Raw genomic sequence first — 27,778 nt, 5'->3', positions numbered from 1 at the left:
GTAAGCTGTCTGCCAGTCAGGGATTAGGCCAGCAAAATATCCGATACACCGATGGGACAGGGGCTTCAGAGCACTGAGACAAGGTTTAACTCAGAGGAGTACACCAGACTAACAAAGTAAAATCACACTATAGTAGAGCAGATCAAATTTCCACACAAAAAAAATTTAAAATCATAATAAAAATTTAAAATATGTCGTGTCGAAATTACTAATTAACGGCACAATATATATATATATATATCTGCGACCTCAGCCAAAGAGAAGTTTAACTTCTGTCGCGCGTGGACACCACGCACACGATTTTCTAAAAACATTTTAACTGGTTTTAAGTATCGTCGACAACAAGCTGTTAGTAGACACCCAGCCATTTTGCGGTACATGAATAACCATGGAGGTATTAGTCTATGAAGTGGGTGTCTGTCCTAAAGTTTTAATCAACTGATTAGCAATTGGATAGCAAAACAAATCGCAGCTGTATAAAGGCTAATATGCTAGAAGTTTGTTTGGTAGCTTGAAACGAACCCGCTTGGAAGATTCGTAAAGATGCCACCATGCAGTAAATATTGGTAAACCAACATAATAGCCATATATCTGCATGAAATTAGCTTTTAACTTCATTATCACCAAAAATTGTTTTGCTGTTCAGATAGGAAAGGCGGGATGGGGAAGGGGAGGTTCTCATTTTGACTTCAAGTATTAACATTGCAAAGATTGTACACACCAACTACCTTACTTCCTACCTGCATTAGTAAGATATCGTGACGACAGATTTTCAAATAAAGCTTTTGCAGTAGTATTACATGCAGGAAGAGAGTTCGAGAGTGGATGGTTAATCTTTGCATATGTTAATAATTGAATTCTAAATGGGAATGATACCCAACGACCCTTTGCCATTTTGACAACAAAACAATTATTAGTTATGATGTTTAACGTTAATGCCTTGCTGATGTGTTATTAACATTGTTGGCTTCCACTTAGAATGCCAATTCTGCATTTCACACATAAATCATGTTTGGTTGGAACACAGAATTTATTCCACATTAAACCCTTTTAATACACATAAACAGTAGAAAAAACTTACAAAATGCAAATTAATGCGTCTACAACACTCAAGTATATGCATAAAATATACTTACTGTACGGTATGGGTGCCATGGAATGATTTTATTTCTATGAAAACACTCAGTTTAAAATTATTATTTTCAATTCAAATAATGAACGGGAAGGGGTGGTCAATGGTCGGGCTAGCTGGTAAAATACACGAAAATATTGTTTACTTGACCATGAGTTCGCCATCAAAATCAATAAACTATTCCGTCAGAGTACTCTTGTTTACCAAACACTAAAACACTATCATTCTAATATTTTTATTCTCTTATAATATATGTTATTTCATTGAAGGTGGCAGGTAAGTTTAAGGAAAACAATGTTCAGGGGTCTTGTGCAATGATTACTTACAATGCTTTTACTGCATTTCACAACACGGAAACATTATCTGTTTGATCTCTGTTTTACCGATTAAATCTTCAATTTTTTCACCCCCAAAATGATTAGATAAAAAAAAATTGGTTGTCTGTAAAGTCGGTTTACGGACGATATTTAACGTGACAACGTCATAACAAAACATTGATGAAATGATTGCATACTTTTATGAATAAAAAAGAATCATTGTTATTTTAATAATAAAAGAATAAATACTTGAAATTATACTAGTAATCCGATTTTTAAAATGCAAGAATATTTAACCTTTATTGCCGAAATTGTTGTTGTAATAAGCAATGTAAACCACATTAACTTTTCACTTCACTTTATAAACAGTCGACGAAACAGTTCACGTGTAGATGACTTGTAATTAATTTTAAAAACTGGCGTTTAGCTATAAAGTTTAAATAAAATTATGACAGGGGTGCCCACAAGGGGAGGTAACGACGCAGACTGCGTCATTAAAATTTCAGGGGGGGGGGGGGGGTTAAAATACGAGAAAATTATAGCTTCTAATGTGAAAATACGTTTCTGGTGCTTTGATAATTGAAAGGGATCTTGTAAATCAAATTGGCAACCCCGCACTTTCCTCAACAAAAGCAGTTTGGCATCTGTCGGTTCAGGATGGAAATATTACCTGATATGACCAAAATTATTATTAGAAAATCAGTTTTAATTAATGCAAAATGTGATAAAATATAATACTAAAAAAGTATAATATTATAAAATAATTGAGTAAATCATTGATAAAATGGCATAAAAAATTTCTGGGGGGGGGGGCCCATAATTAGGTTAGGGGGGGGGGGTGAGTCATAGTGTTTGGGGGGGGGGGTGGGCACCTCTGATTATGAACAAGTTTTCATATAAATAAACTGTAATCAAATATCTATAATCAATTATATGAATCACCATAATATTTTTGTCAATTGTAACATAACCTATTATTATTGCTCTCGCGGACAGATGCTAGTTTTTTTAATAATAAAATAATAAATACTTGAAATTATACTAGTAATCCGATTTTTAAAATGCAAGAATAATTAACCTTTATTGCCGAAATTGTTGTTGTAATAAGCAATGTAAACCACATTAACTTTTCACTTCACTTTATAAACAGTCGACGAAACAGTTTACGTGTAGATGACTTGTAATTAATTTTAAAAACTGGCGTTTAGCTATAAAGTTTAAATAAAATTATGTCAGGGGTGCCCACAAGGGGAGGTAACGACGCAGACTGCGTCATTAAAATTTCAGGGGGGGGGGGGGGTTAAAATACGAGAAAATTATAGCTTCTAATGTGAAAATACGTTTCTGGTGCTTTGATAATTGAAAGGGATCTTGTAAATCAAATTGGCAACCCCGCACTTTCCTCAACAAAAGCAGTTTGGCATCTGTCGGTTCAGGATGGAAATATTACCTGATATGACCAAAATTATTATTAGAAAATCAGTTTTAATTAATGCAAAATGTGATAAAATATAATACTAAAAAAGTATAATATTATAAAATAATTGAGTAAATCATTGATAAAATGGCATAAAAAATTTCTGGGGGGGGGGGGGGGCGCATAATTAGGTTAGGGGGGCGTGAGTCATAGTGTTTGGGGGGGGGGGGCACCTCTGATTATGAACAAGTTTTCATATAAATAAACTGTAATCAAATATCTATAATCAATTATATGAATCACCATAATATTTTAGTCAATTGTAACATAACCTATTATTATTGCTCTCGCGGACAGATGCTAGTTTTTTTAATAATAAAATAATAAATACTTGAAATTATCCTACTAGTTATAGATTAATTTTCTTACGTAAATTTGACGTAGAAATTATTTCATATTACACATTTATAAATAAAGTTTTAAGTTTTCACTTCTGTCGGTGCGGCGCAAGCGTACAATGAGCGTAACGGGACACAGCATAACGGAACAAAGAGCGTAACGGGACACCGCGTAACGGAACAATCTGCGTAACGGGACACTTTTTAGTGCATGCAGCCGGCGTTCATCGATTTATTATACGTTGTCACGTCAAAATCATATTTACTACTGATTGTAGTAGTAAAATTTTTCTTGTCTTCAAAGTTTTCAACACCCTGGGCCGGAAGGATGCTTAAAAATTCTAAGTTTTACCCTTCCAAAACTATCAGTGATGGTAACTATTAAATCAAACGGTGCATTGAGGCCTCGCTAATAATAAACATCAAACATTATTACATATTATTAATATTCGTCAAAAGTAGTATTTAAATGACGGTACGGCGCCTGGCTTCGGCTTGAATTGAGAAGGGACGAATCACATTTTGAATTTGTGACGTCACGGCGACCATCTTGTACTCAAAATTTCTTAAAAAAATGACTCAAAATGACTAAAAATTCTTAAACTTTTCCCAATTTCGAGGGAAAAATTCCTGTTTTGAGGGAAAATCTCCCGTTTTATTCTTCAGAAATTCAAAAATTCGGAATTCGAAAAACCTCAAACGACATTTGCCTTAGAAAAAACACAAATTCCTTATTGAGGCTTAAGAATTCATGTCTAAAGCCTCCGATAAGCATCATCTAGGATTATGACATCACCGTTGCAATTTCCGTTACGGCCACCATCTTGGAAATCTTTATTTAGTATCCATTTTAATGAAAATATTTTAAACTGTATAAAAAGAAATTAAATAATAAAATTTTAAAAATCTTAAAAAAAAACACAGTTTCGCATATCGTTTCAGTCACCATTTTGAATTCTAAAATGTTGCATGTTTCGATACGCGTGCCCTCTTGGAAGAGTATGACGTTATCGTTACACATTTACTTTACGGCCACCATATTGGATTCTATATCTTGCAATTTTCGTTACGGCCGCCATCTTGAAAATCCACAATTTCTGTGATAGAAAATCGGGAAAAATTTTAAAATTTGTAAAATTTTTATTTCAAACAGTTTTAATAAAATATTATTTAAATACTCACATACGTCATGGCGTCCTCGGTTCAAACCTGTTGAGGGCAAAAATAATAAAAAAAATGACCACCGATTCTTCCTACACAGAAGCCATCGGTCTGCTGGAGGCTGCCATCTTGGATAACGATATCTTTGTTTCTGCTGTTTGTTTCTAGAGAGCACCAGCATCGCTCTGTCTCAACACATAAGGTCGACGTTCTTTTACCTACCAGAGCAAAATACATTAGAAGTGCTATTATTCTAACCAACGCAGCTCTGTCCTCTGGGTTGGAAAACATACGCATTTGACCGCACGGCTATCGGGACATATACCAGACTGAGAATTAAATAAGGTATATAAAAAATAACACACATATTCGAACTTATATTTTTTAGTTTAAAGGAATGATGTCATCACCTGTTCGAGACCGAGCCACCACTATTATTTTCAATACTTGCTACCAAAAATGCTAGTTAACGCACATCACATGCTAGATTGCGCTGTCGCCATATTGTTTTCAGTAATCGATACAAGGAGTGCTAGTATCACATAGTACACGTGTCGTGTATTAGAGTGCACTGGTCTCCTGTAAACTTAAGTTTTACCCACTAGAGCGCAGTAATCATTTACTATTACTGTGACACCCACATCTTGATATTTGAACGCCATCTTGGAACTGTGTAATTATTTAGTTATAAATTTGGGAAAAATTCCAAAATTCACCAAGCAAATCTGCAATCAATATACTGATACCTATTCGATTAGTTCCTGTACTTGGTTCGATCCTTGGTCAATGCAAAAAGGGCAATTTAATTAAAAATACTACAAAAGTTTAAGGTTTGTGAAATGAAAAGTCACAAGCTATTTTACAAACATAAAATTTATTACATAAATTATAAAAATACAAACATGTTAATTACAAGCTTTTTCTAGATTTCTACTGTCTTCTTAAAGGCGAAGCGAGTCCTTTGCATGCCTTCACATGTGTTTTCAAGAGAGTTATACACAACAGTCGATTAACCAGGCATGCCTTTTTTGGTAGCCAGGCACATAATCTGTGTCCAGGTACCTACATTAATTTATCAGCTAGGCTTGACCAGTCAGCAACAAAAGCAGTATAGGAATGGGGCTCCGGGCGTAGGGTTCAGGGTATGGAGTTGACGAGCCATCCGCCATCTTGGATTGAGACATCACGGTGGTCATCTTGGATGACCTTGACCTTGATCTTCAAAATTTGCCAAAATTTACTAAAATTTCCAAGTTTTAGAAAAACATCCCGCAAAAAACTCAAACAAAATGATAATTCAAAAATTAGGAATTCTAAAAAAACTCAAGACTTTATGTCTGAGAAAGAACACAAATTCCTAAAAGCGGTTTAAAATTCCTAAAAGCTAGCCACTCTAAGCCGCCGAGGTAATGACCTTGAAAATTAGGATGCCATGGGAGCCATTTTGAATTAAGATGTCACCGTTTCAATTTTTATTAGGACCACCATCTTGAAAATCTTTATTTACTATCCGATTTTAATGAAAAAAAATTTAATTTATGGAAAAAATAATTAATACAATTTTAGTAAAAATTAAAAAAAAAACACTGTTGCACATATCGTTATAGCCGCCATCTTGATAATCCGTAAATTTAATGCTAGAAATTCGGGAAAAAATTTAAAATATATAAAACAAATTAATTGATCAAAATGTAAGAAAAAAATATATAAAAAAACGCACTTACATCATGCAGTCCTCAGTTTCAAACCTGGTAAGGGTAAAAATAAAAAAATGGCAACCGATCCTTCCTCCATGGAAGCCGCCAACAGACTGATCTCCCACCACTAATGCCAAGGTATATATCATCAGCTGGTATGACATCACATCTTATTTATGTCTGCTGTAGGCCACTATCTTGTTTTCGTCTGCTAGAGTGCGCTGCCATCATATTAGTTTAATTCTTACCTGCTAGATTGCAGTAATAATTTATTATTACTGAGGCGCCCGCCATCTTGACATTTGTGTGCCATCTTGGAAATTCGTAATTATTTAGATAGAAATCCGGGAAAAATGTCAAAATTCATTAAATAAATTTGCAATTAATATACTGGTTGATGCGATCGATCCCTGGGTGATGAAAAAAATAATTTTATGTAAAAAATAATAGTTTGCCCTCACCCTAAGGTCGGAATTCCACTGAGTGGTTTGTCAGAAATTACTCGCTCAGAGAGTAGCAACTTGCTCCGTGAGTCACGTCAACGAGTCTCTGAACGAATGACCAGTTACCTCTTCTGCGGCTCACTCATGTTGGCACGTCGGCGCTCATAGGGCTAAGTACAAACTTACTTGCAAAAATATAAAAGTCCAGCTTAATATTTCTGAATCTAAGTCCAACATGTAGCTCGGTGTGCGTCGGGCAGAGTGACTTTGCTGGGTGGCGTGATGACGGCAGCGTGACGAAAGCGTGACGTAGTCGGATGTGAGAGATTCACTTCCACCTCTCCGAAGACGCTGAGCACTGCAGGCCATCTCCGAAGACTCTGAGCACTGCAGGTCATCTTCGAATACTCTGAACTCTGCAGGCCATCTTCGAAGACTCTGAGCACTGCAGGCCATCTCCGAAGACTCTGAGCACTGCAGGTCATCTTCGAATACTCTGAACTCTGCAGGCCATCTTCGAAGACTCTGAGCACTGCAGGCCATCTCCGAAGACTCTGAGCAGTGCAGGTCATCTTCCTAGACTCTGAGCACTACAGGCCAAACCTGGCCAATCCTTGGGTTGGCATCGATTTCGTTGTTGAACCATCCAGAAGCATGGAGTTAGTTCCCCGCCTCCAGGGGAGGAAGGAGGGGTTGTGAGGTCAGGTAACAAATCACGTGGTTCCCCCTCCACCCACATGACTCGGGCGAGCCTTGAGATAGCTGTAGATAAAACATGCTCGAATGGTAGGCCACCAGAGATACCTCGCTGATCTGCCGGTAGTGTCACGTTAAGGGGCCAGCTTCCAAACTATCGCCACAATCAAGATTATGTTGCGGGAGAGAGGTTAAGCCACTCGCTGAGGATTTGAACGCACAATTCCACCAAATTGCTAGGACGTCGGCGTTTTACTCGCTGTACCAACTGGCCCACAGATTTTCAATGGGGTTCAAGTCAAATCGAGATGTAATAGGGTGGGGGAGTGTTCATAATACCAGTCACATATGCATCCAACCCGATGAACTTTGCTGTTGTAATTTAGAAAATTCGGGGTATCAAATGCATTCTCATCATGCAAATGTAAACTAAATGGCAACACCTGATCATCCAGAATGTTTAAATAAATATACCGGTTCATGTTAGTGGCCTAATCCACGATACGAAAAACACCCCGAAAATATCACAGACCTAACTCCGGTTTGAACCTGTCATTGCACACATCAAGGCTGAAATGTTTCATTTGGCCTTCGGTGCACTCGATGACGTGCGTCATTGGAATACAGGGAAAGACGTTATTTGTCAGACCACATTACGTTTTGCCAGTCAGCTACTGTGATTTCTATCCCATTGAATACGCGCAGCTTTATGTGCCTGTGTGAGCAATGGCCTCTTGCGAGGTGACCGACATCACTGTGTTTACCTTCAAATGGGTTATTGTATTCTTTTTTTTATATTTCTTATCAATTCGTAAATATTAAGAATAGGACCCAATTTTTATGACATATTTTACTCGTAAGGAATAAGCCCTGTTGTGACTACCGACAATTCCTAATTGATCCTCTCGTATAGTTATTATTTTGATCATGAATGTGCGGTGTATTTTTTTTCCTTCAGTAATTCAATTCAATATTTACTACTAAACTGTTTCTAGTGCCCCACGTTTGCGAGATAAATTTTTTTTTTGAGGCCTCGTTAAAAATTTTATCACGCACTTAGCCCTGTAGTGAGTTTTATTACACTACCTAAAACTTCAGAAGAAATATTTGATTCACGGTAGTAAAAACATAGAACGACCTTATATTAACTATCTCAGACACCCAATGTTGTCGGCATCTTCGGATTTTTTTTAGCTGTTTTGAAAGTAAAATATCGTTTGGTTTAGGTGTGTTACATAAATCAAACTCTCGCAAAAAAAATATTATTTGTTTTTTTCCGAGAGGGTAGAATTTTTGCTATAATCAAAGGTTGTATGTGTTGTAATACAGTCACATTTAAGATACTCGAAAATCGTGGAAATAATAAAATCTCGAAATGTTGTTGTATGTATTCAAACCATGAAGTTGCACGAGAATGCAGCGAAATTCGGTTATGTTCGGGACTAGAATAGTCATATTACTGATGAAATAAAGAAAATATATATGACATGTTAAGGATTAAATTGAATTAACACAAGGTTAAACGTAACTATTATACTAAAAAGTAATGAGAGCATTTAAAGATTTTGATATTGTAGAAATATTTTTTAATCTGTGGTCATAAAGTTAATGGAACTTTGAGCGAGATGTGGCCTGTAATCGTAGTACAGTCGAATATCGAGAAGTAGGTAGCTATTTACAAAAAAAAAAAAAAAAAAATGGGTGCGTGTACTTATGTACTTGCGTGAGAAGTTATACTTCTTTGGCATCAAAAAAATTGTTTTTAATTGCATGCAAATAATTAATTACAATAAAAAATAAAAGGGCTGGAAAAAGATAGTCAACACAGTCAATAAAGTTAAGTTTAAATTTGAACAATTTTATAAATAAAATTTAGAGAATAAATATATATGACATAATTTGTACTAAATATTTTAATATTCTTAATTTTAAATATTTATTATTATTAAATATTTAATATTTTAAAATAAAATAAATATATTTAATATTAAATTCAAAAATTTAATTTAAGTCTATTCATTTTTTTAATATTTATTATTTTCTTAATTTAATATTAACTTTCCACGTTTATCAAAATTTTTCATTAAATTTGTAAATTTATTTTTATAAATATTTATTATTTATTTAATAATAAATATTAAAAATTAATATTTTAATTTCATGTTCGATTTTAATTTTTATCACAAATTTTTATTAAATTTTTAATTTATTTATTTCTTTATTTTGTAAATAATAAATAACCAATAATAAATATTTAACATTAATAATTTAATAATACATACTTAGTATTAATTATAGTAAATAATAATATTTTAATTAATATCAATAAATAATATGGATAGTAAACCTCAATTATATTGGAGCACTTGAAAAAGTATAAAGGCACAATTTTTTTTACTAATATTTACGAATAGTAAATAATATTAATCAAAATATTCAATTTAAATTACTACTGAATATAATTTATTAGAACATGTATAATTCGCACTTGTATAAAACTAAAACACGTGTTGGGAATGTAGAAACTAGAAACGTGGATAAATGTTATAAATATGATATAGTGATCAGAGGCGACGAGCGTGCCAATATGCGTGACTAATAGAGGTTCTATTTCTATTTGTTGGTAGCTTTTTTTTCGATACTTAATGAGTGGTTCAGCGGGCAGCTTCAACCTGTTAATTTTGTGTTACAGTGATGCGCGCGCATCTTAAAATTTCACTCATTTTTTCATAACGCGCTTAAGAAGTAAATTTTTTAATAAAAGGGTCTTTTATGATGGAGAAATTCATTAATTTATTGTTAATTGAGATTTTGTTTCCCTGCATAATATTTTTCAAAAATAATTTGTATAAATTGTTATTAGTAAATTAAAAAAAATAGAACTTATGAATAGCATAGCTTCTACTGCTGAGCAGGAAACCTGCTGGGGAACTACCTGTGTTCGCTGATACGAAAACTGGTTAAAAAAGTGATAAGTGAAGGGAACTTTACAAAAGTTGCATAAGAGCGGAAATGTAACGCCCGCCCTGATAGCTCGACTGAAGCATAATGACGGCTGTGGTTCTGGCGACCAGTTAAGCGAAGCCAGCTGTAGGGTTCACCATGCTGTCTACGCTCTTCCGGTGAGTTTAGGGAAACATTCACCTAAATAAGTATTTACACTTGTGTTTTAAGTATCTCTCTCTCTCTGTCTCTTTCTCTTGGTCAAATTCACTATGAGTTGAACCTGAAGACGACTGGCACTGTAACTGAACTATTAACTAAGAATATATATATATATATATATATATATATATATATATATATATATATATATATATATATCTCCACTTACTCTTAATTAAATGTATTGCGTATTCGTAGAATTAATATTATAAAAAGAATAGCTGAATTCGGTAACAACTTTCGTATGGACACTATTGTGCTTTTACAAATACAGCGTTGTTATTAGAGTCTCCATGTACTTATTTTGCGACACAAATCTTATTATATTTCACAGATACAAAGTTGATTAATGTTATTCGAAGTTTACCCAATTTACACCGTAATTTTCAAATTAGGAAATATTTCAAGTATTTTTTTCTCTTCTTTTATGAATGTAGTGAGTTTTTAAATGTCCAGTTGGTTCTATTGCGATATTAGTCTATGGAGTAGCTGTCTGTTCTAATGTTAAAGACACTCTGGTTAGCAATTGGTTAACTAAACAACCTGTAGTGTGTAAAATCAATGCATGGAGTATGTTTTTAATAACTCGAAAGGAACTCACCTGAAATGATCCTAAAAACGCCATTGCGTCAAACAAAGATGTTAAGAGCACATGATAGTAATATATAATATTATTTCCTATACATAGAGTCGGAGTGCGGAGCCGGGGTATCCGAATTCTTATATTTAGACGTCATGGCCGCCATCTTGGATGACCTTGACCTGTGACCTTATTCCCGACCACCATCTTTCATGACCATGACCCCGATCACCATATTTGACTCCATCATCTTGTACTGTAACTTCACTAGCACCATTTATTTCTAGAAAATTCCGCCATATTGAGTTTTAGAAAATTACATCTTGGATTCCACAATTTTGGATCCTTTCTATCCCATAACCAACACTCTAACCTGTACCACCAAATTTAGTCTATTCTCTCAACACCTATTCACCCTCCCCAAACACTTTACTACACCAGTAGTATGTAAATGTATGTCCTGGCGCAGAGTTAATGGTGATGAGCTGAGTGTACGCCCACCATCTTGTATTCTGACGTCACGGCGGCCATCTTGGATGGCCTTGACCTTGAACTTTGACCTTGACCTTTGACCTACAAAAATTGCAACAATTTGCCAAAATTTCTCAAAATTAGCCAAAATTTCCATTTTTTTTTTGCAAAATAATCCCGCCAAAAATTCTCAAAGAAAACTTTTCAGTGATTTTTTGATATAAAACAAATATGTGTGAAGGTTTTCTCCGTGTGCTCCTGATTATTCCTGTGGTTTCTCCAAGTGCTTCTGGTTGTTTCTGAGAAACCGATCTATGCATGAAGGATTTCTTACTTAATGAGTCATGTCATTTTATTCAGAGTTAAATTTAATTAATTGTATTTCTGCTCCTAAATCATCACATGTAATAATTTTATCAGGTGAAATTCAAACGACAATACCATTACTCAGTCATATATATAATAATATGATCTGAGACATAAGAAAATCACTAATAAGCAAGACGAACTTCGTTCTCCTTAGTGGTTAGCGAATCTATCATTCTTTTGTAATCCTTAGTGAGCATCCTGCATCCCGCATAAAATAACTAAATAGTATTTACCTGTAAGCAGCATGTGGTGTCATCTGTTGACAAGAATCGACACTACTTTAAACAGGTTATTTTGCATGAGATAAATTAACTCTCACTACTGAATGGTGCTATTATAGTCAGAGCCAAATAGTCACGTAGCCACGTAGCCTCGTGTTCTGGAAGCTTCGTAGTCCTGTAGCCTCGCAGTCTCGTAGCCTTGTGTTCCATGATGCCTTGGAGCCTCGTAGACTTGTAGCTACGTAACCAAGTAGCCTTGCAATCTTATAACATAATGCTGTTGGAGCAGTTGGTGCCATGTATCTTCGAAGTCTCGTAGCCTTGTAGTCGAATAGCGTTAGGCCTAAGACTATTTGGAGTCCAATACTTTTGACGTCATAGATTTTAGGAGCCAAAACACTGTTGTAGCCAATGACTGATTGAGGCATTGTATCATAACGTAAAATTAACGGACGCACCCTACTGAAATGAATTTGCGTCCAAATGTACGTCATTTTTGTTAAATGCGTGTCCTGTGTATACTTTGCGTGTTCGGTGTTTACATTGCGTGGTCATTGCGTGGTCATTGCGTGTACATTGCGTGGTCATTGTATTTACATGACGTGTCCAGTGCGTACATTGCGTGGTCATAGCAAGTACATTGAGTGTACATTGCGTGTATTGCGCGGCATTTGCGTGAATATTGCGTGCTCGTTCCGTTTACTGTGTGTACTGTGTATTCATTCCGTATATTGTGCGTACATTGCGTGTCAATTGCGTGAACATTACGTGTTGGAGCGAATTGTGCTTTGGAGCTTTGGAGCTGTTGAAGCTTTGGAACTTTGGAGCTGTTGGAGATTTGGAGATTTTTAGCTTTAGAGCTGTTGGAGCTTTGGAGCTGTTGGAGCATTTGGAACTTTGGAGCTGTTGGAGCTTTGAAGCATTATAGCTGTTGGAACTATGTATGAAGCTTTGAATATTTGGAGCCTAGCGTATATTGGTGAGATAGAATTACTGAGACGAGAACGTATCACACTGCTTAGATTTTTTTCGATCATATGGGCTTCTTTTTTTAATGTTGTTTTAACTCTAGTAATATAGTAAATGGTTCTTGCTTTAAATTAATCGACCGGTCGCGGGTATATAAGCGAGTCCTAGACAGCAGGTCGCTCAGTTTGTTACTGTCGTCGACGGTGTAAGGATCACCTAGTTTGTTTCATCTGGTGCATAAGTCGTGTAGTTACCTGTTCTTGTGAAGTCGATGGCATCTTTACCGTCTTTAACGACGAACTCGATGGAGGTTGTACTATCGACTACGAGAACCCTGACGTCAACACTGGAGGACACTTCAACAGTCGTGGTACCACCAGCAGAGGAGACTTTAATGCCGGTAGTGCTGGCTGTACAGGAAACCTCGACGAACGCTGTTTCGCCCTCGATGGAGACTTCAATGGATGGCGAATCGACAACAAGTAACGAACATAGATGTCGTTACTGCGACAAGATTTTCTCAAAAATCAGCAATGCTCGTCGACACGAGAAGAGAGAATGTGCTAAGAATCCTCCTCGCAACATGTTTGGTTGTGAGAAATGTCATAAGCAGTTTGCCAGAAAAGATAATACTTGTAACACACACGAAAACATGTAAATGGTCCTGCTGTGCGGCAAAAAGCAAAGGTTTCTATACAACAACGATGCATTGATGTTCTTAAGAGTATGCCTGGAAATGGTACAACTGTGGCAACGTCAGTATCTGGATAAGGTCTGAAAGGCTCATCTTCATCACCACGGTATCCTTGCAGTTACTGTGATACGTCGTTCGCATTTTTCCATGATGTACGAAGACATGAGAGGAGTAAATGTACGAAGAATCCTTCTCGCATGAAGTTTCGCTGCGATGAGTGTCATGAATGGTTTACTCGAATTGATAATTTGCGTTGACATGCGAAAAACTGTAAAGGTGAAGTCCGTATGCCTACTGTTGAACTACCCTTAGAAAATACGACTCCTCAGTTTAGGTTGAAGACTCGTGAGCGTACAAAAAAAATCAGATGTGCACCAACCGAATGCTATGAAATCTGGACACGGAACTAAACCTAAAACTGTGTTCGGTGCATTACAGGTGAATGATAATGGATTCTACTTGGTGCAGTCTGCATTTCGTGGAACATTGAAAGACTATTATTATCTAAATACGATAAGTGAGTCAAAAGACATTTGTAATTTTCTTGAGGATATCAGGCAGAACATAATCAATCAGCTTACTGATGACGTAGCAACAAACGGTCCATTAAAATATATCTTGTGGCTGGACTGTGTACATGGCAAACCATATCCGTTCGATGACAAAGTGAAGAAGTGTGCATTCAAGACATCGGCTGCAGTAATTTACAGTTCTAACTATGTGAAGCAAACTGTTAAACACGATGTGCAGAAACTCTGTCAAGAAGAGGAGGATTATGTCAGTAAATGTTCTGGTTGGTCTCTGTCGAGTATAAACCGATTGGAGCTTCGAATTATTCATTTCACACCGATGCGGAACTAAATTTTTATGAAATTGTTAACTTTCGCAAGTTTTTCTGTAGTAGAATATAATATATGTAATAAAATGTATTTTGTAAAAGAACTTGTGCTGTTTTATTTTCGAACCTGTCCCTATTATGCTAAATTGATGTTATATTAAATTAATTTTATATCATCCAGGGATCGAACCAAGTTTCGTATGAATCTGTAAATTGATTGAATTTTTTTTGTTGTATTTAAGAATTTTTTCCCGAATTTATAGCTAAATTATTACATGAATCCAAGATGGCGTCTAATTTTCCGGATGGCGGGTACCTCAGTAATAATATATGATAACTACACTCTAACGGGTTACAATAAAACTAGCATGATGGTAATGCACTCTATAAGACTATTTCACACACAAGATGGTGTCTTCCAGCAGACGAACACAAGATGGTGGCAATGTCCTCTAGCAGGTGGTAGCTCCTAGTAGCATGTACTGAACACAAAATGTCGGACCTATGATGGTCGTCAAGGTCAAGGTCAAATTTAAAGTCAAGTCATATTTCAAGGTCAAGGTCAATTTCAAGGACAATGTCAATTTAAAGAACAAGGCCAAATTTAATGTCAATGTCAAATTTCATGGTCAAAGTCAAATTTCAAGGTTAAGGTCAAAGTTCAATGTCAAGGTCAATGTCAACAGTCGAGGTATGGTGAACAGAAAATTATACTAACAGGTCATCAGCACACTATAGCAGACGAAAACAACATGGCGGCCTCCAACAGACGTATACATGTTGGTGGACATGACTTCATACTAGTTGACGATATATGTATATACTTTGGTATTGGTTGTGAGAAGTTAGTCTAGGTGGCTTCCGTGGAGGAAGGATCTGTCTTTTTTTTTTAATTTTTTGCTCTTACCGGTTTCGAACCAAGGACGGGAATCGATCCAATCAATCAGTATTCTAATAAGTTAATTTTTTGATGAAGTATGAATTTTTTTTATTAAAATCAGATAATATATAAAGATTTTCAAGATGGCGTCCGTAACGATGATTGATACAGTGGTGATATAATTCAAAATGTCGGGTGTGCAGTAAGACATTTTTATAATTTTTATTGAGAATTTTTCAAATACATTAATAGATTACTGGTTTTCTCTCGTCGGAAATCGAACCGAGGACCGAAATCGATTAAATACTCAACTAAACATTTAAAGTAGGCAATTTTTAAAATATTTTTTGTAATTTTTTTTTTTTGGAATTTCTGGCATTGAAATTACGGATTTTCATGATGGTGGTCGTAACAAAACATGCAACTGTTTTATTAAAAATATTTTAAATCAAATTTTGATTATTTATTTTTTATAGGTAGGTATTTAAATATTTTTTTATTAAAATCGGATAATAAGTAAAGATTTCTTAGATGACGGTCATGACTTCATACTTGCTGACGATATATATACCTTGACATAAGTGGTGGGAGGTCAGTCTGCCAGCGGCTTCCGTGGAGGAAGGATCGGTCGTAAATTTTTATTTATTTTTGACCTCGCCATGTTTGAACCGAGGACTTCGAGCGGTATGATGTAAGTGAACATTAATTTTTTTTAAAATAATTTTTTTATAATTTTTTATTATTAAATTTGATTATTTAACATTTTTAATGAATTTAAATTTTTTCCCGATTTTCTAACATAAAAATGACGGATTTTCAAGTTGGCGACAGAAACGGAAATTGCAATGGTCACGTCATAATCCAAGATGGTGGTCATAATCCTAGACGACGTCAGAGGCTTTTAAGAGGCTTTAGACATGGATGCTTAAGCCTCTTTTAGGAAATTGTTCTTTGTAAGGCAAAAAGTAATTTGAGGTTTTCCAAATCCTATATTTGGAATAATTGTGGAATTTTTTGAGAATTTGAGTACGGATTTTTTCCAGAAAAAAAAATGGAAATTTTGCCTAATTTTGAGAAATTTTGGGCAAATGACTAATTGTGGTAAATTTTGAAGGTCAAAGTCAAGGTCATCCAATATGGCCATCATGACGTCAGAATCCAAGATGGTGGGCGTACACTCAGCTCCTCACCCTTAACCCTGCGCCAGGACATACATTTACATACTACTTACACCTTCCACCATTTCCTTACCCCCTTCACTATAAACTACACTACACTATAAACACAGACTTGCAGCTCCAGAACACTCGGTCACAGCAGTTCGTCATCCCGGAGGAGGCAACGTTTGATTACTACGAGTGCGGGTCAGAGCAGTTCTGGACTAGGCGACGAAAATAGTATTATTAACTAAAATATTTCTTGCTTGTTTATGCACTGTACGACATAATATACGTCTACCGCCAGTGAACGTACAGCAAGATAAGGACATACAAGACTCTTTGCCATGTACAAAGTGCAGCAGAGGCAGTTTGTCTGTTCCGGACACTCCACATGCAATAATCTGGTGCAAGAAGCGACGAGCTATTCAGTACAGCAGGTTAGCTTCTGAGTGCCGTACCACCACGAGCATCTGAGCAGGTCCTAGCTCCCCAGCCTTACAGGGTCAGCGCGTCAACCACTACAAGACTTTATACTGTGATGACAATGTTTCGTAACGTTCAGTGCCTTAAATAACAAGAGGGCTACGTAGCGAAGCATCTTACCATTACTTCTGTCAACGAGGTTGGTGAAAAGACACATGTTTACATCTTTGAACCACAGCACGGCTAGTTTGTTCTAGACAAAAAACCACAGAGTATTAACCGCAATCTAACTAACAAAATACACTACATCTCGTGTAATGATAGTGATGTGGCCTTCGACCAAGTGGAGTCTTGTGAAACAGATCTCGGTGACCCAGAAGACGACAAATGCCTGCCTTCAGCAGACTGATCCAGTTTACAGAAACCAAATTGAAAAGTGTGATAAATTTTTCAAATCTTTCCACTGTGCTTAATAGAACAGTCAATTAAAGAAATTAAGAGTACATGAAAATTAATATTATTACAGTGATACATAAACTTGTGAAATATTTTGTTAAAATAACAGTGTGTTTCTGTGAATATAATTTCAAAAAAATAACTTTTCTCTGTAAATGGCTGGTGTGAGGTGATGAATAAGTGTAAATTTCATTGTGAATAGATTACTATCCTGATATATTTATTTTAATATGTTATTTTTTATTTACTCATTCAAAAGTGTTCCAAACATTTTATTCTCAAAATTTCTTTTAATAACTAGGGGATTATTGTGTAAAGCAAATTCACAATTATGTTAATAAATATATATGTTTTTATCCAAAATATACATTTCGTATTTTTCAATGATATATACATGTAGAAACAAGCGCAACTGGTAGTCTCTCTCTCCCCCTACCTTGAACAATCATGAACATGCTTCCCCTCACGCACTTACACACACCGCAGGTCAAGTCCTGAAACAACGGACTTGGGACCGTCTATGCTAAATAAATAAGTATAGCATGTCCTTGCCTTTACGTGTAATGTACATAATATATGTAGACAAGCATTTATGGACACCTCTTTATGTAGCATAGGCAACATTGCAACGATGCCAGCTCACCGCAAACATTAGTGGATATCAGTGCCAAAATCTTGCCAATAAATGATTAAACACTGCCAAAATCTTGCGTAGCGATAACGATGTATGACATTGTAGCATAAAAAAAGACTGGAAAGCCCAGAGATGAAAAAAAATCAGGGATTACCAATCGATGAAAACCAAACAGTGCAAACTAAAAAAAAAAAAAAAAAAAAAAAAACAGGAAAATTATGAGTGCTTCCGCGTCTACCGCACATTTCGGTCCATATTTCGCGGGCACATCGGCGAGACTTCACCTGAAGCCACACCACAACATCCTGTTTTGGTGAGTTTTCGACACGCTTTCTCTTCCCCGACAATTTGCCCTTTTGTGGACATTTATGCCTAATTAACGACTGGCTGCGGACCAGGTTTGATTCATTTGGATTTGGCTTGTTCGCAGACAGGGTCGAAGTACAGTCGAAGAACTGTCGAATAATCCAAGAATCCAAGAATTGGTAGCCCGTCACCATCCGAATTTATCACTCCCGACAATACTACCTCCAAATTCTCCGCGAGACCCACAGCGGGCTTGTTCGCCACGGGATGCCAGCAGTTTATGAAATATGTACAGCTAAAGTAGTTAATGACTAAAAGACTATAATTCTGATATTATCGAGAACTAGACGTACTAACTGTAAGCAACACAGGAAACTGTGATTACGTAAATGATTTTTTCTGATTAAGATGTAGAATGAATTTGTATTTTATATTATTGTTATAAATGTTTCCGGGCCGACTCCTATTATAAAATTCTTACTCATTCAGTTATGAACCCATATTATAAATTGTAATCTATTATACATTTTAAGTATATTTAACTTCTTTATAAAATAAATTCTTACCGCCAAAATGATCTTTGTTTTCTCTTGTTACAATTAACTTCGAAAGAAAAAAAAATGGTTGTCTGTAAAGTCGGTTTACGGACGATAGTTTAACGTGACAACGTCATAACAAAACATTGATGAAATGATTGCATACTTTTATGAATAAAATTGAATCATTTTAATTTTAATAATAAAACAATAAATACTTGAAATTAAACTAATTATCAGATTTTTAAAATGCAAGAATAATTAACCTTTATTGCCGAAATTATTGTTGTAATAAGCAATGAAAACCACATTAACTTTTCACTTCACTTTATAAACAGTCGACGAAACAGTTCACGTGTAGATGACTTGTAATTAATTTTGAAAACTGGCGTTTATCTATAAAGTTTAAATTTAATTATGAACAAGTTTTCATATAAATAAGCTGTAATCAAATATCTATCATCAATTATATGAATCACCATAATTTTTTACTCAATTGTAACATAACCTATTATTACTGCACTCGCCGACAGCGTAACGGAACACAGCGTAACGGAACAATCAGCGTAACGGGACAATTAGCGTAACGGGACACTTTTTAGTGCGTGCAGCCGGCGTTCATCGATTTATTAGACGTTGTCACGTCAAAATAGAAGCACAGCTATAGAGGAACCTTCATTTTTTTTTTATCTGGTGTTTTGAAGCAAACGATCCACTCTCTCCAAAGTGTTTTCTGGGAGACAGTAATTTTTTTTTGTTTTGCCTTTGTTTCACCTCTGAGGATTAAAGCGTTGTTGAATGTTTCATTTCCAAAGCCCACCATTTCCGAAGAAAATTTTTTATTCTCTTAAATATTATCATATAACAAACTGACGCAAAGGCCATCATAAAAAAGTGGCAGTGGCAGATGTAAGGTTCAAATGAATTTAGATACGTAAGCTGGCATACCTATCTTTTTTGTAACGCGACTATAAGTAACTTTCATAATTTAAAATCTCAAAGCAAAATTCACTTTCGCCTTTTGCAGGACGCCGCACCGCGAGACAGCTGCACTCAGTGACGCGTTATCGTCACGTACAATTCCCCCTCCCCCCTTCCTCTCGGCTGGGTCGGCAAACGACCTTTGCCAGCTGCACCGTGCGTGATAACACGTGACAACACAGACATCACCCACCCCACATACTCCTGCCTATCACGGCCGCGGACATTGACCTTCATGTACCACGCGAGCGTAAATAAATTATAAGTTTTGCTCTGACAGTGAACTCAGAGCGTCTATTGTTTACATTTGGTTATGGTGTCCTGTTGTGAACCTTAACGTGTTTTTTTTTTTTTTTTTTAAATTCCGTTTCTCCTTCTCCCCTGCAGGCAAAGTCGAGCGTCAGTCAGCGCCGACGTGCTGCTATTCCTACGCTCATGACAGGGCCGCCAAACTCGCGCATGCTTCCCCCTCTATCCTTCCACGTGGCATGCCCATGTGCCTCAATTTGTAAACAAAGCACCCATGCTTTCACATCTACTAAAGATATTTATTTGGTACAAAACACACACAATGCGTAATTCTTCCGGCATTAAATTTTGGAGCATATTATTTTCTTCATTTAGGGGAACTTATAATGTAACACGAATATTCTTTGAAAGCCCATGTAAAGTAACGGCTATTGTTTCCATATTCTAAGCATATTATACTTAATTATAATTTTTATAGTTCATAAAAAATAATTTTGAAACACAGTCTAGACATCAACTACTTTTATAAACGAAACTAATACTCTCAAGTAAAATACAGTAGTAGGTACTCTAATTCAATCTCCTTCGTTTACAAGAAATGTAAACAGAATCATATAATTTCTTCGTGTTACCACACACATTCAAAATCAATGTGCCTAGTTTTTGTTTTGATGGTTTTCGTGACCACCTAATGAGGTGTAGTCACTCTTGCTTTTGAAGAAAGGTTTCTGAAATTAAATTGTCTTTGTGCTGGTCGAATTTCCCACACATTTCCTATGCTAGCACTGAGATGATGAATTTTTTTAAAGATAGAGTACTCTTTATTAACATTGACATTTCTGTGAGCAACTAAGCTATTAATTATAAACTTCCTTACATTCAAACTAATGACACATGATGACATGATGACATACCATGTTAAATCAACAATTTTCAAAGTAAATGAATAATAATTTTTTATGGTTACTGTTGCAAACTATTATCATTCATTTTAAAAGTAAACATTTGAAATGATATTTCTATCAAATTTTGTCAATATTAATTTTTTTTATGTGGTGATGTACACGTGCGTACACAAAACTGAGCACTGTAGCTTGTACATCTAGGTAAACAAAATTTCAAAATTTAACATTTTTCTTTTGTACTCTCCCTAAAGTCAGTAGTTTATTTTGCATCATTATGATGCAGTTATTTTATATTGTTTGGATTCTTGGACTTCCAGACGGCAAATGGTTTTATTTTTTTGTGTGTTTCCTAAAGTAGGAAATTAGGTCAAGCTAACCACCGAGCAGCGCTAAAGTAATGGCCCGCTGAGCCAACGAGCCACGACCAGGTCCTCTGAGTAAAAAAATGTCATGACCATTTTCCGAGTATTACGTAAGGTTAGATTCCCACCACGACCTCTGTTCAAACTCCCTCTCAGGCAGTGTTAAACCCTATGCCTGCCATGGAAGATCCGATTACTCATGTAAAGATAGTTGTACATTTTGATTTATATTATGGTTTATTGTGATTTCACTTTTATTTTTAAGATTTAAATTTGAGAGCTGGTGTTCTGCTGGTCGGATCATTTGGTGCGCCGCCATGATGCTTTCCCGCCGAGGACTTGGGGAGTCGTCAAGGAGCTGCACGGCAATTTGAGGACTCGTTAGGCGACTGTTTTCAATTCTTAAAGCACCAAATTTTGGGAGCGGAAACTTTTGTAACGTAAATTATACCACTTACCATGGTGTCTAATCAGTTAAAATATAGATTGGAACAGCTTGTCAACTCAGTCGTGATTTTTGTACTTAAGTGTCCTTTTCTATTTATTGTTAGTTTGAAAGTTTCATATTGTAATTTAATATCGAGTTTGTTGTTTTATAATGATTGTTTTATTTACATTAAATTTTTTATTATTATTATTACATAGTGAAGGGACAAATACAACATTTATCTAGTAGTTTACAGACAGGTTAAATTCTGGAGCTTCATTGACACAAATCACACACAAAGTTTAGTGTGTCCTCATATGCACTACAGTTTTCGTGCCACCATGCCTCACATGAAGTACACTGGATCCATTCCTCGTTAAGTGGGTCTTTATACAATGCCTCACCGCCTGGGTACTGTATTTTGTCTGACTAAATGGTTGATTTTACTTGTTTAACACCACCTTTCTTCACTCCAAATCGTTTTTTTTCTTTCGCTTGTCTTTATCAGCCATTTTTTCTCCTTTTCTTTCAGATCTTTAGGCAATTTATTCTTGTATGGCAAACTGGATATTATTTCAGAATGTTTGCTTCTTTTATTCCGTTTTTTTTTTGCTCAGACCTCTTTGGCATTGGAAGGATTTCTTTTGGTGAAACTGGAGTTCTAGCTTTAGCGCCTGAGCAACCTGGCTTGTTTATGTCGAAGACTATTGATGGTTCACATGTGTAGGGAGGAGTCACAGGATTAGGATCGTCCATATTAGGAACTGACCTACGAATATCTTGAGTTGTTTGACACGTTGACTGTTCTGAATCAACTTCTTTGTCCACCTGAGAAGTTTCTGCTCTGTTATCTCTATGTTATTCACTACAACGTTCACTATTTTGTGCGGAATAAGTGACACTAGAAGGAAGAAAGTCTTCGTCCGTGAATACATCAGAATTGATAGACCAGATCCCACATGTTCTAAAAGCATTTCCTGCTCTCTCTATTGTTGCACACCTTTCATAAGCTTTACCGAACAATTAACAAAACTGGTAGGGAGTTATGTTTCTTCCAGGATGTGTCACTAACCATTTGTTGCATTTATCAGCATAGAAAGCTTTCAGTGGTCCGAAAAAGCTTCTGTCAAGTGGTTGCATTTTGTGGCTACTGTGGGGTGGAAGTGTCAGCAAATGTATGCTATGGTCACGGCAGAAGTTAATTGCTTCTAGCGACAAATGTGACGAATGATTATTCAGCAGAAGCAATACAGGATGATCAATGTCAGCTCGCTCCTTTTCCTGAAAGTGACGAAGCCATTGCATAAAGAGGCTACAATTTACATAACCCGAGTCAGAACACATTGCAATTGTTTCTGGAGGAGCTACATCTAGAAGTTAATTTCTCATTCGCTTGCGTGCAAATATTATTGCAGGTGGGACAAAAATACCACTGCCACTCATAGAACACAAAACTGTGGGAATTTGTACTTGTTGTACAACACAGACAAATTGTGATATAACATCTTGACTTTGCTCTTGTTGAACCCTATAATTCGGCCGAGACTCGTCTTCTGTGGTGTTCTGAGTGCCAAATTATGTGTTTCAATAAATCTATAGGCCCAGCAATCTTTTCCCGCCATTTGCGTTGCATTGTCAAAAGGGTGGGCGATTCCATTTGATTCCACGTAGTCAAAGCCGAGTTTAAGCAATGTCTGCAAAGTGAGACCATAAAATCGCGAATCCAAGTCTCTACAGTGGGTTGCTAATTCGGCTTCTTGGTCAACTGTAAAAACTGGTTTATACCGGCCTAGAGATGTAAAACCAGTTCCAACTTTTAGAAGCTTGCGCAATGTAGACTCGTCGGTACCTAACTCAGCATCAATTTTTCTTTTGGACTAGCCTTCTGCAAGCTTTTGCTCTGCAACTGCTAGCATTTCCGGAGTGCAAGCCTTCGCTTTTGTTTTTCTTGTGTAGTTTCTGAAATAAAATATAGAATGGATTTTAGAGTCTAATTTACGATTATTTGTTCTCCGATGATGTAATTCAAATACATGTCATCATTCAGTAAAGGAAGGCATGTGGAGGGTCTTCAAATTATTTTTAAAACTTTGTGAATATATAATCAAATTTTTCCTATTAATGAGAGGGCTAGTATACCAGCGAATCCCGCTTTCTTTTTCAGTGCCTCTGTACAAGGTAAAATAAAAGTTTTATACCTAAATTTATTTTTATATCCCCTATTATGTTCCAAAGCACTCGTGTAATAACTAAGCGCAGTTTATTCAATATTAAAACACGATAAGATGGGAATTTATAGTTAGTAAAGTTAAATATGTGGATATTGCAATGAAAAGAAAGGAATGCAATGACCATTTACATTGCCAAAACATTTTCCTTCAAGTGCCTAAACCCACAGAAAAAATTGAGCATTAGAGAGGCTGAAACTTCAAATTAAAAAATTATATTAAACAATTTAATTGATGTATGTTAGACATACACGGGCGAGGGGCAGAGATCCGCATGAAACACGTAGTTATCCGTCATTAGTTGCGGATGCTTGCCCCAGAGCGCAGTCTGGCCTGTGCGCGACTCCTGCTGCTACCTGTGTTTGACAATCTCTACTACTACCAATGCACAGTAACCATAAAGAAGCACACTTTCGTACTGTGGTTTCATAAATCCTTCCCGATCGTTGTTCCCGGCGACATACATTGTTATGCAATGCTGCAAAATTACATCAGATTATAGTAAATTAGTTCTTACCTCATTATGTTCGCTAGGTGTTATACACTGGCACGACACACATGGCAATAAATGACCACAATGGCGACACTTTTCTTGACTGTGTCAATGTTGCCAACAGTTTTCATTTATACGAAATATTAGAAGATAGGACCTTTGCCCCACGCGGATTTTTGCCCCATCTTACTAAAATTCAAGATGGCGGACGTCCCGCTTCCGACTCTACACTCGGGCTCCAAGACATACTGATATATACTTCTCATTAGCAAGGAATTTGTGTTAAACTGCATTATAACAAAATAAGTTTTGCTTTTCGATTGTAAAATGAGGTGTGGGACGTTCCCAGTTTCTTTTATTACATGGCAAGTATTGCACACTCTCACTTACTTCTTATCACCATGGTGAGTTCACCTTTAATTGAATATATTTTGGAAGTACTCAATAAAATGTTTCAATATCATTCCGCCAGATAGCAAAGTTCAACATAGCCGGGTGTCCAGTGCCTATATCCATAACGTGTAGCTTAGAAACAGTCACAAACATAAATATTTCTCTTTCACATCAAACCTTTCTGAGGTATAAATAAACGAAAGGAACACAATACATTTACCAGGGATACAGTTTATCTGTTTAAACCATTTGCAAGCCATAAAAGTGTCTTAAATATTTTTATTGAAAATTTGCTTGTTTAAGATAGAGAACACACATTAAAAGATTTAAGAAGATTATTACATAGTAAACATAGAGTCTTTTGACGGCATAGTTACAGTTGTGGTCATTTCCAAAAATGAATTCAATACTAAATCTATCATAGAGTAAATAAGCCTGAAAGGGCTTTAAATAGTTACACGAATTATGTGCTCTCTAGTTCACAAGTTATCACCAGAAGTTACTGTAGAGCATCACCACTGGTTTATGTTGAATGTTAATTTCATTGAACAAGTTTTCGGAAATTTACCTGTTAAATTTATTGCTATGGATATCGTAGTGTAGTCTTAAGCTCAAAAATAAGTTATAATTAGATTGAATCTTGTAAAAATTCCGTTTCCGGACCACATATACCACACAGGCCTGCCAAATAGAACAAAGTAAGGGTTAGCACATCAACCTCGAAATGTCTTACACACTAATGAGTGATTTTTTTTCCTGTGAACCATTAGAAATCACCAGCAGAAGACACACTTATCTCTTCTCCTTTTACAATTTGACGTGATCTTTAGGTATGGCAGGTCTTATTCAGGGCTAACATGTAAATATGCATTTGGTGAAACTAATTTTTGAAAATTAAATCAAGAAAAAAATACAAAAAGTTATTAATGAAACTTCGAATTATTTTTACATCATGTTATTTTAAAACACAATCCAGTCTAATTAATATAGTTGCGCAAAATGTTGATAATTTTTTTTCCCTCTCTTTCTTTAGGTGGTCTTCTGGGGAGAGTGACAAAGAAGGTTTAAATAGTCGAAACTACATAACAGTAGTGCCAAGGTAAGAATAAAGGATTTTAACTAAACCTGTGTTTTAATTTTTAGATTTGATTTAACACACTGAAGTAGCATAGCTGTGTTAGCATACCTACTTGAGTTTGGTTTAGAGCAAGAGTCAGTTGTTTACTTGAGTGCAATGAAGTTTCTTAATGGGATTATGTTCCAAGCATAAAGGAACAGCCATGAAATCATGATTTTAGTTTGGAACAAATACCTTGGTCTACAGGCCGACATTGAAACTACAATTTTACAGTGGTGATTTTATGTTGGATATCACAGTTTCCAAACTTCGATAACACCCGTTTCAGCCCCAATTAATCTGTAGTTGTGTATTTAAATCTACTTAGGTTATAAGAACAGTACAACCATTCAACCTCAAAGTTGTCTCTAAAGCTGACTGAGACATCACTCATATAGAGCGCGTTCTTCTGAAATTCTGCACGCAGTTCATTGGCTGATGTATAGACGGGGCCTTGAATACAGAACGAGTCAAAATTCGGCTGGAAGTTTACCAGGAAATATACATAGGTTGAAATCATTCCATGAATTTAAGTCTAAAGAGCTTCCCAATATATGGAGACAACTTTGAAGTTAGAGCTGAACAAGATTTTTATTGTAATAATAATAATCAAAGTATTTAAGATAGAACACCAAGTTTCTGGATAGTATTTTATAGAATAAATTTTTACAACCACAGCCTAACTCGACACTGCTGTAAAAAGATTTTTTTTAAATAATTGAGGTTACATCATCATATTCAATATATTGTTCGTGATGAACCTGCAGCTGAAGTTTGCCGGTAGAACTGTAACACAACCTGTATTCACGAGACAGTGTAATGTGCACTTAGAGCCTGTAATCTCTTTTTAAAAGATACTCCATTACCCTGTTTTTAACATATGTTCCTTTAATGAATAGACTGTACAATGTGCACTGTTATACTGTTATTTATTTATAGGGTGCAGAACGAGACAGTTTTTTCGATAAACAGCACAACGTACACAGGTGAGCGCACATAATCGTGTCCTTTTATTATTTTAACTTATACGAAATTGTAACCTTGGCTTACATCAGTCAATTTACTTAAAGTTACCCTGTCCCACTTATCATTTTCCTTATCTGATAGGTCTATCTGGCAAGTAAATATATACATTTCAAAACAAATAATTATAAAAATACGAATCAACAAATATATATAATATGAAGAATTGACTACGAAAAGTTTTCCTGCTCAATGAGTTTGAAGTGTTATCTCCATCAAATTTGCATAATTAACACCACCAATTCGAAAAAGAGAACTGCTTTATTTGTTAACAAAGCTTCAATAACTTACAATCAGACTAAAGTTCACTTCTCATTGCATATGCCGGCATTGGGACCCTGTCTGTGGATAAAAAACTTTTTCCTCACATATGTTTCTTCGAACCAGAGGCAAAAATAGTACATCATGCGCAACGAGTCATCGGTTCTGGGTTGCCGAGATCGCTCACACATCACATTCATGTGACTAGATGATAGGTCCTACCCCAACATCCTGACATGACTGAAATTTATGAGCATTAGATCGGTGCCGAAGCATTTCGGAGCCACTGTATCTTGGAGGTCCCATCGCCTGGAGGCTGTGTGCATAAATGTGTGGCGTAAAACCTTTAAAACGGAAACTATCAGGTATAATTTTT

The 27,778-nt window shown here is 35.9% G+C and overlaps 1 protein-coding gene across 4 annotated transcripts in view; it reads left to right on the top strand.

Moving 5' to 3' along the window:
- Positions 1-27,778, top strand: part of LOC134527771 (uncharacterized) — a 263,429-nt gene that overhangs the window by 9,674 nt on the left and 225,977 nt on the right. Inside the window, exons 1-3 of one of the 4 annotated variants that reach the window (XM_063360704.1) lie at positions 10,349-10,383; positions 26,035-26,100; positions 27,058-27,104. In XM_063360704.1, the coding sequence (XP_063216774.1) occupies positions 10,364-10,383; positions 26,035-26,100; positions 27,058-27,104 (133 nt within the window). In that variant the 5' untranslated portion in view covers positions 10,349-10,363. Of the gene's footprint in view, positions 1-10,348; positions 10,384-15,974; positions 16,140-26,034; positions 26,101-27,057; positions 27,105-27,778 lie in introns of those variants that run through there. The other 3 variants (XM_063360705.1, XM_063360702.1, XM_063360703.1) reach the window with 3 other exon arrangements.

The sequence above is a fragment of the Bacillus rossius genome, chromosome 1 (assembly GCF_032445375.1).
Source record: "Bacillus rossius redtenbacheri isolate Brsri chromosome 1, Brsri_v3, whole genome shotgun sequence".
Lineage (NCBI taxonomy): Eukaryota > Metazoa > Arthropoda > Insecta > Phasmatodea > Bacillidae > Bacillus > Bacillus rossius.
Note: the sequence above shows the minus strand (reverse complement) of the source record. Positions and strands in the feature narration are given on the sequence as shown.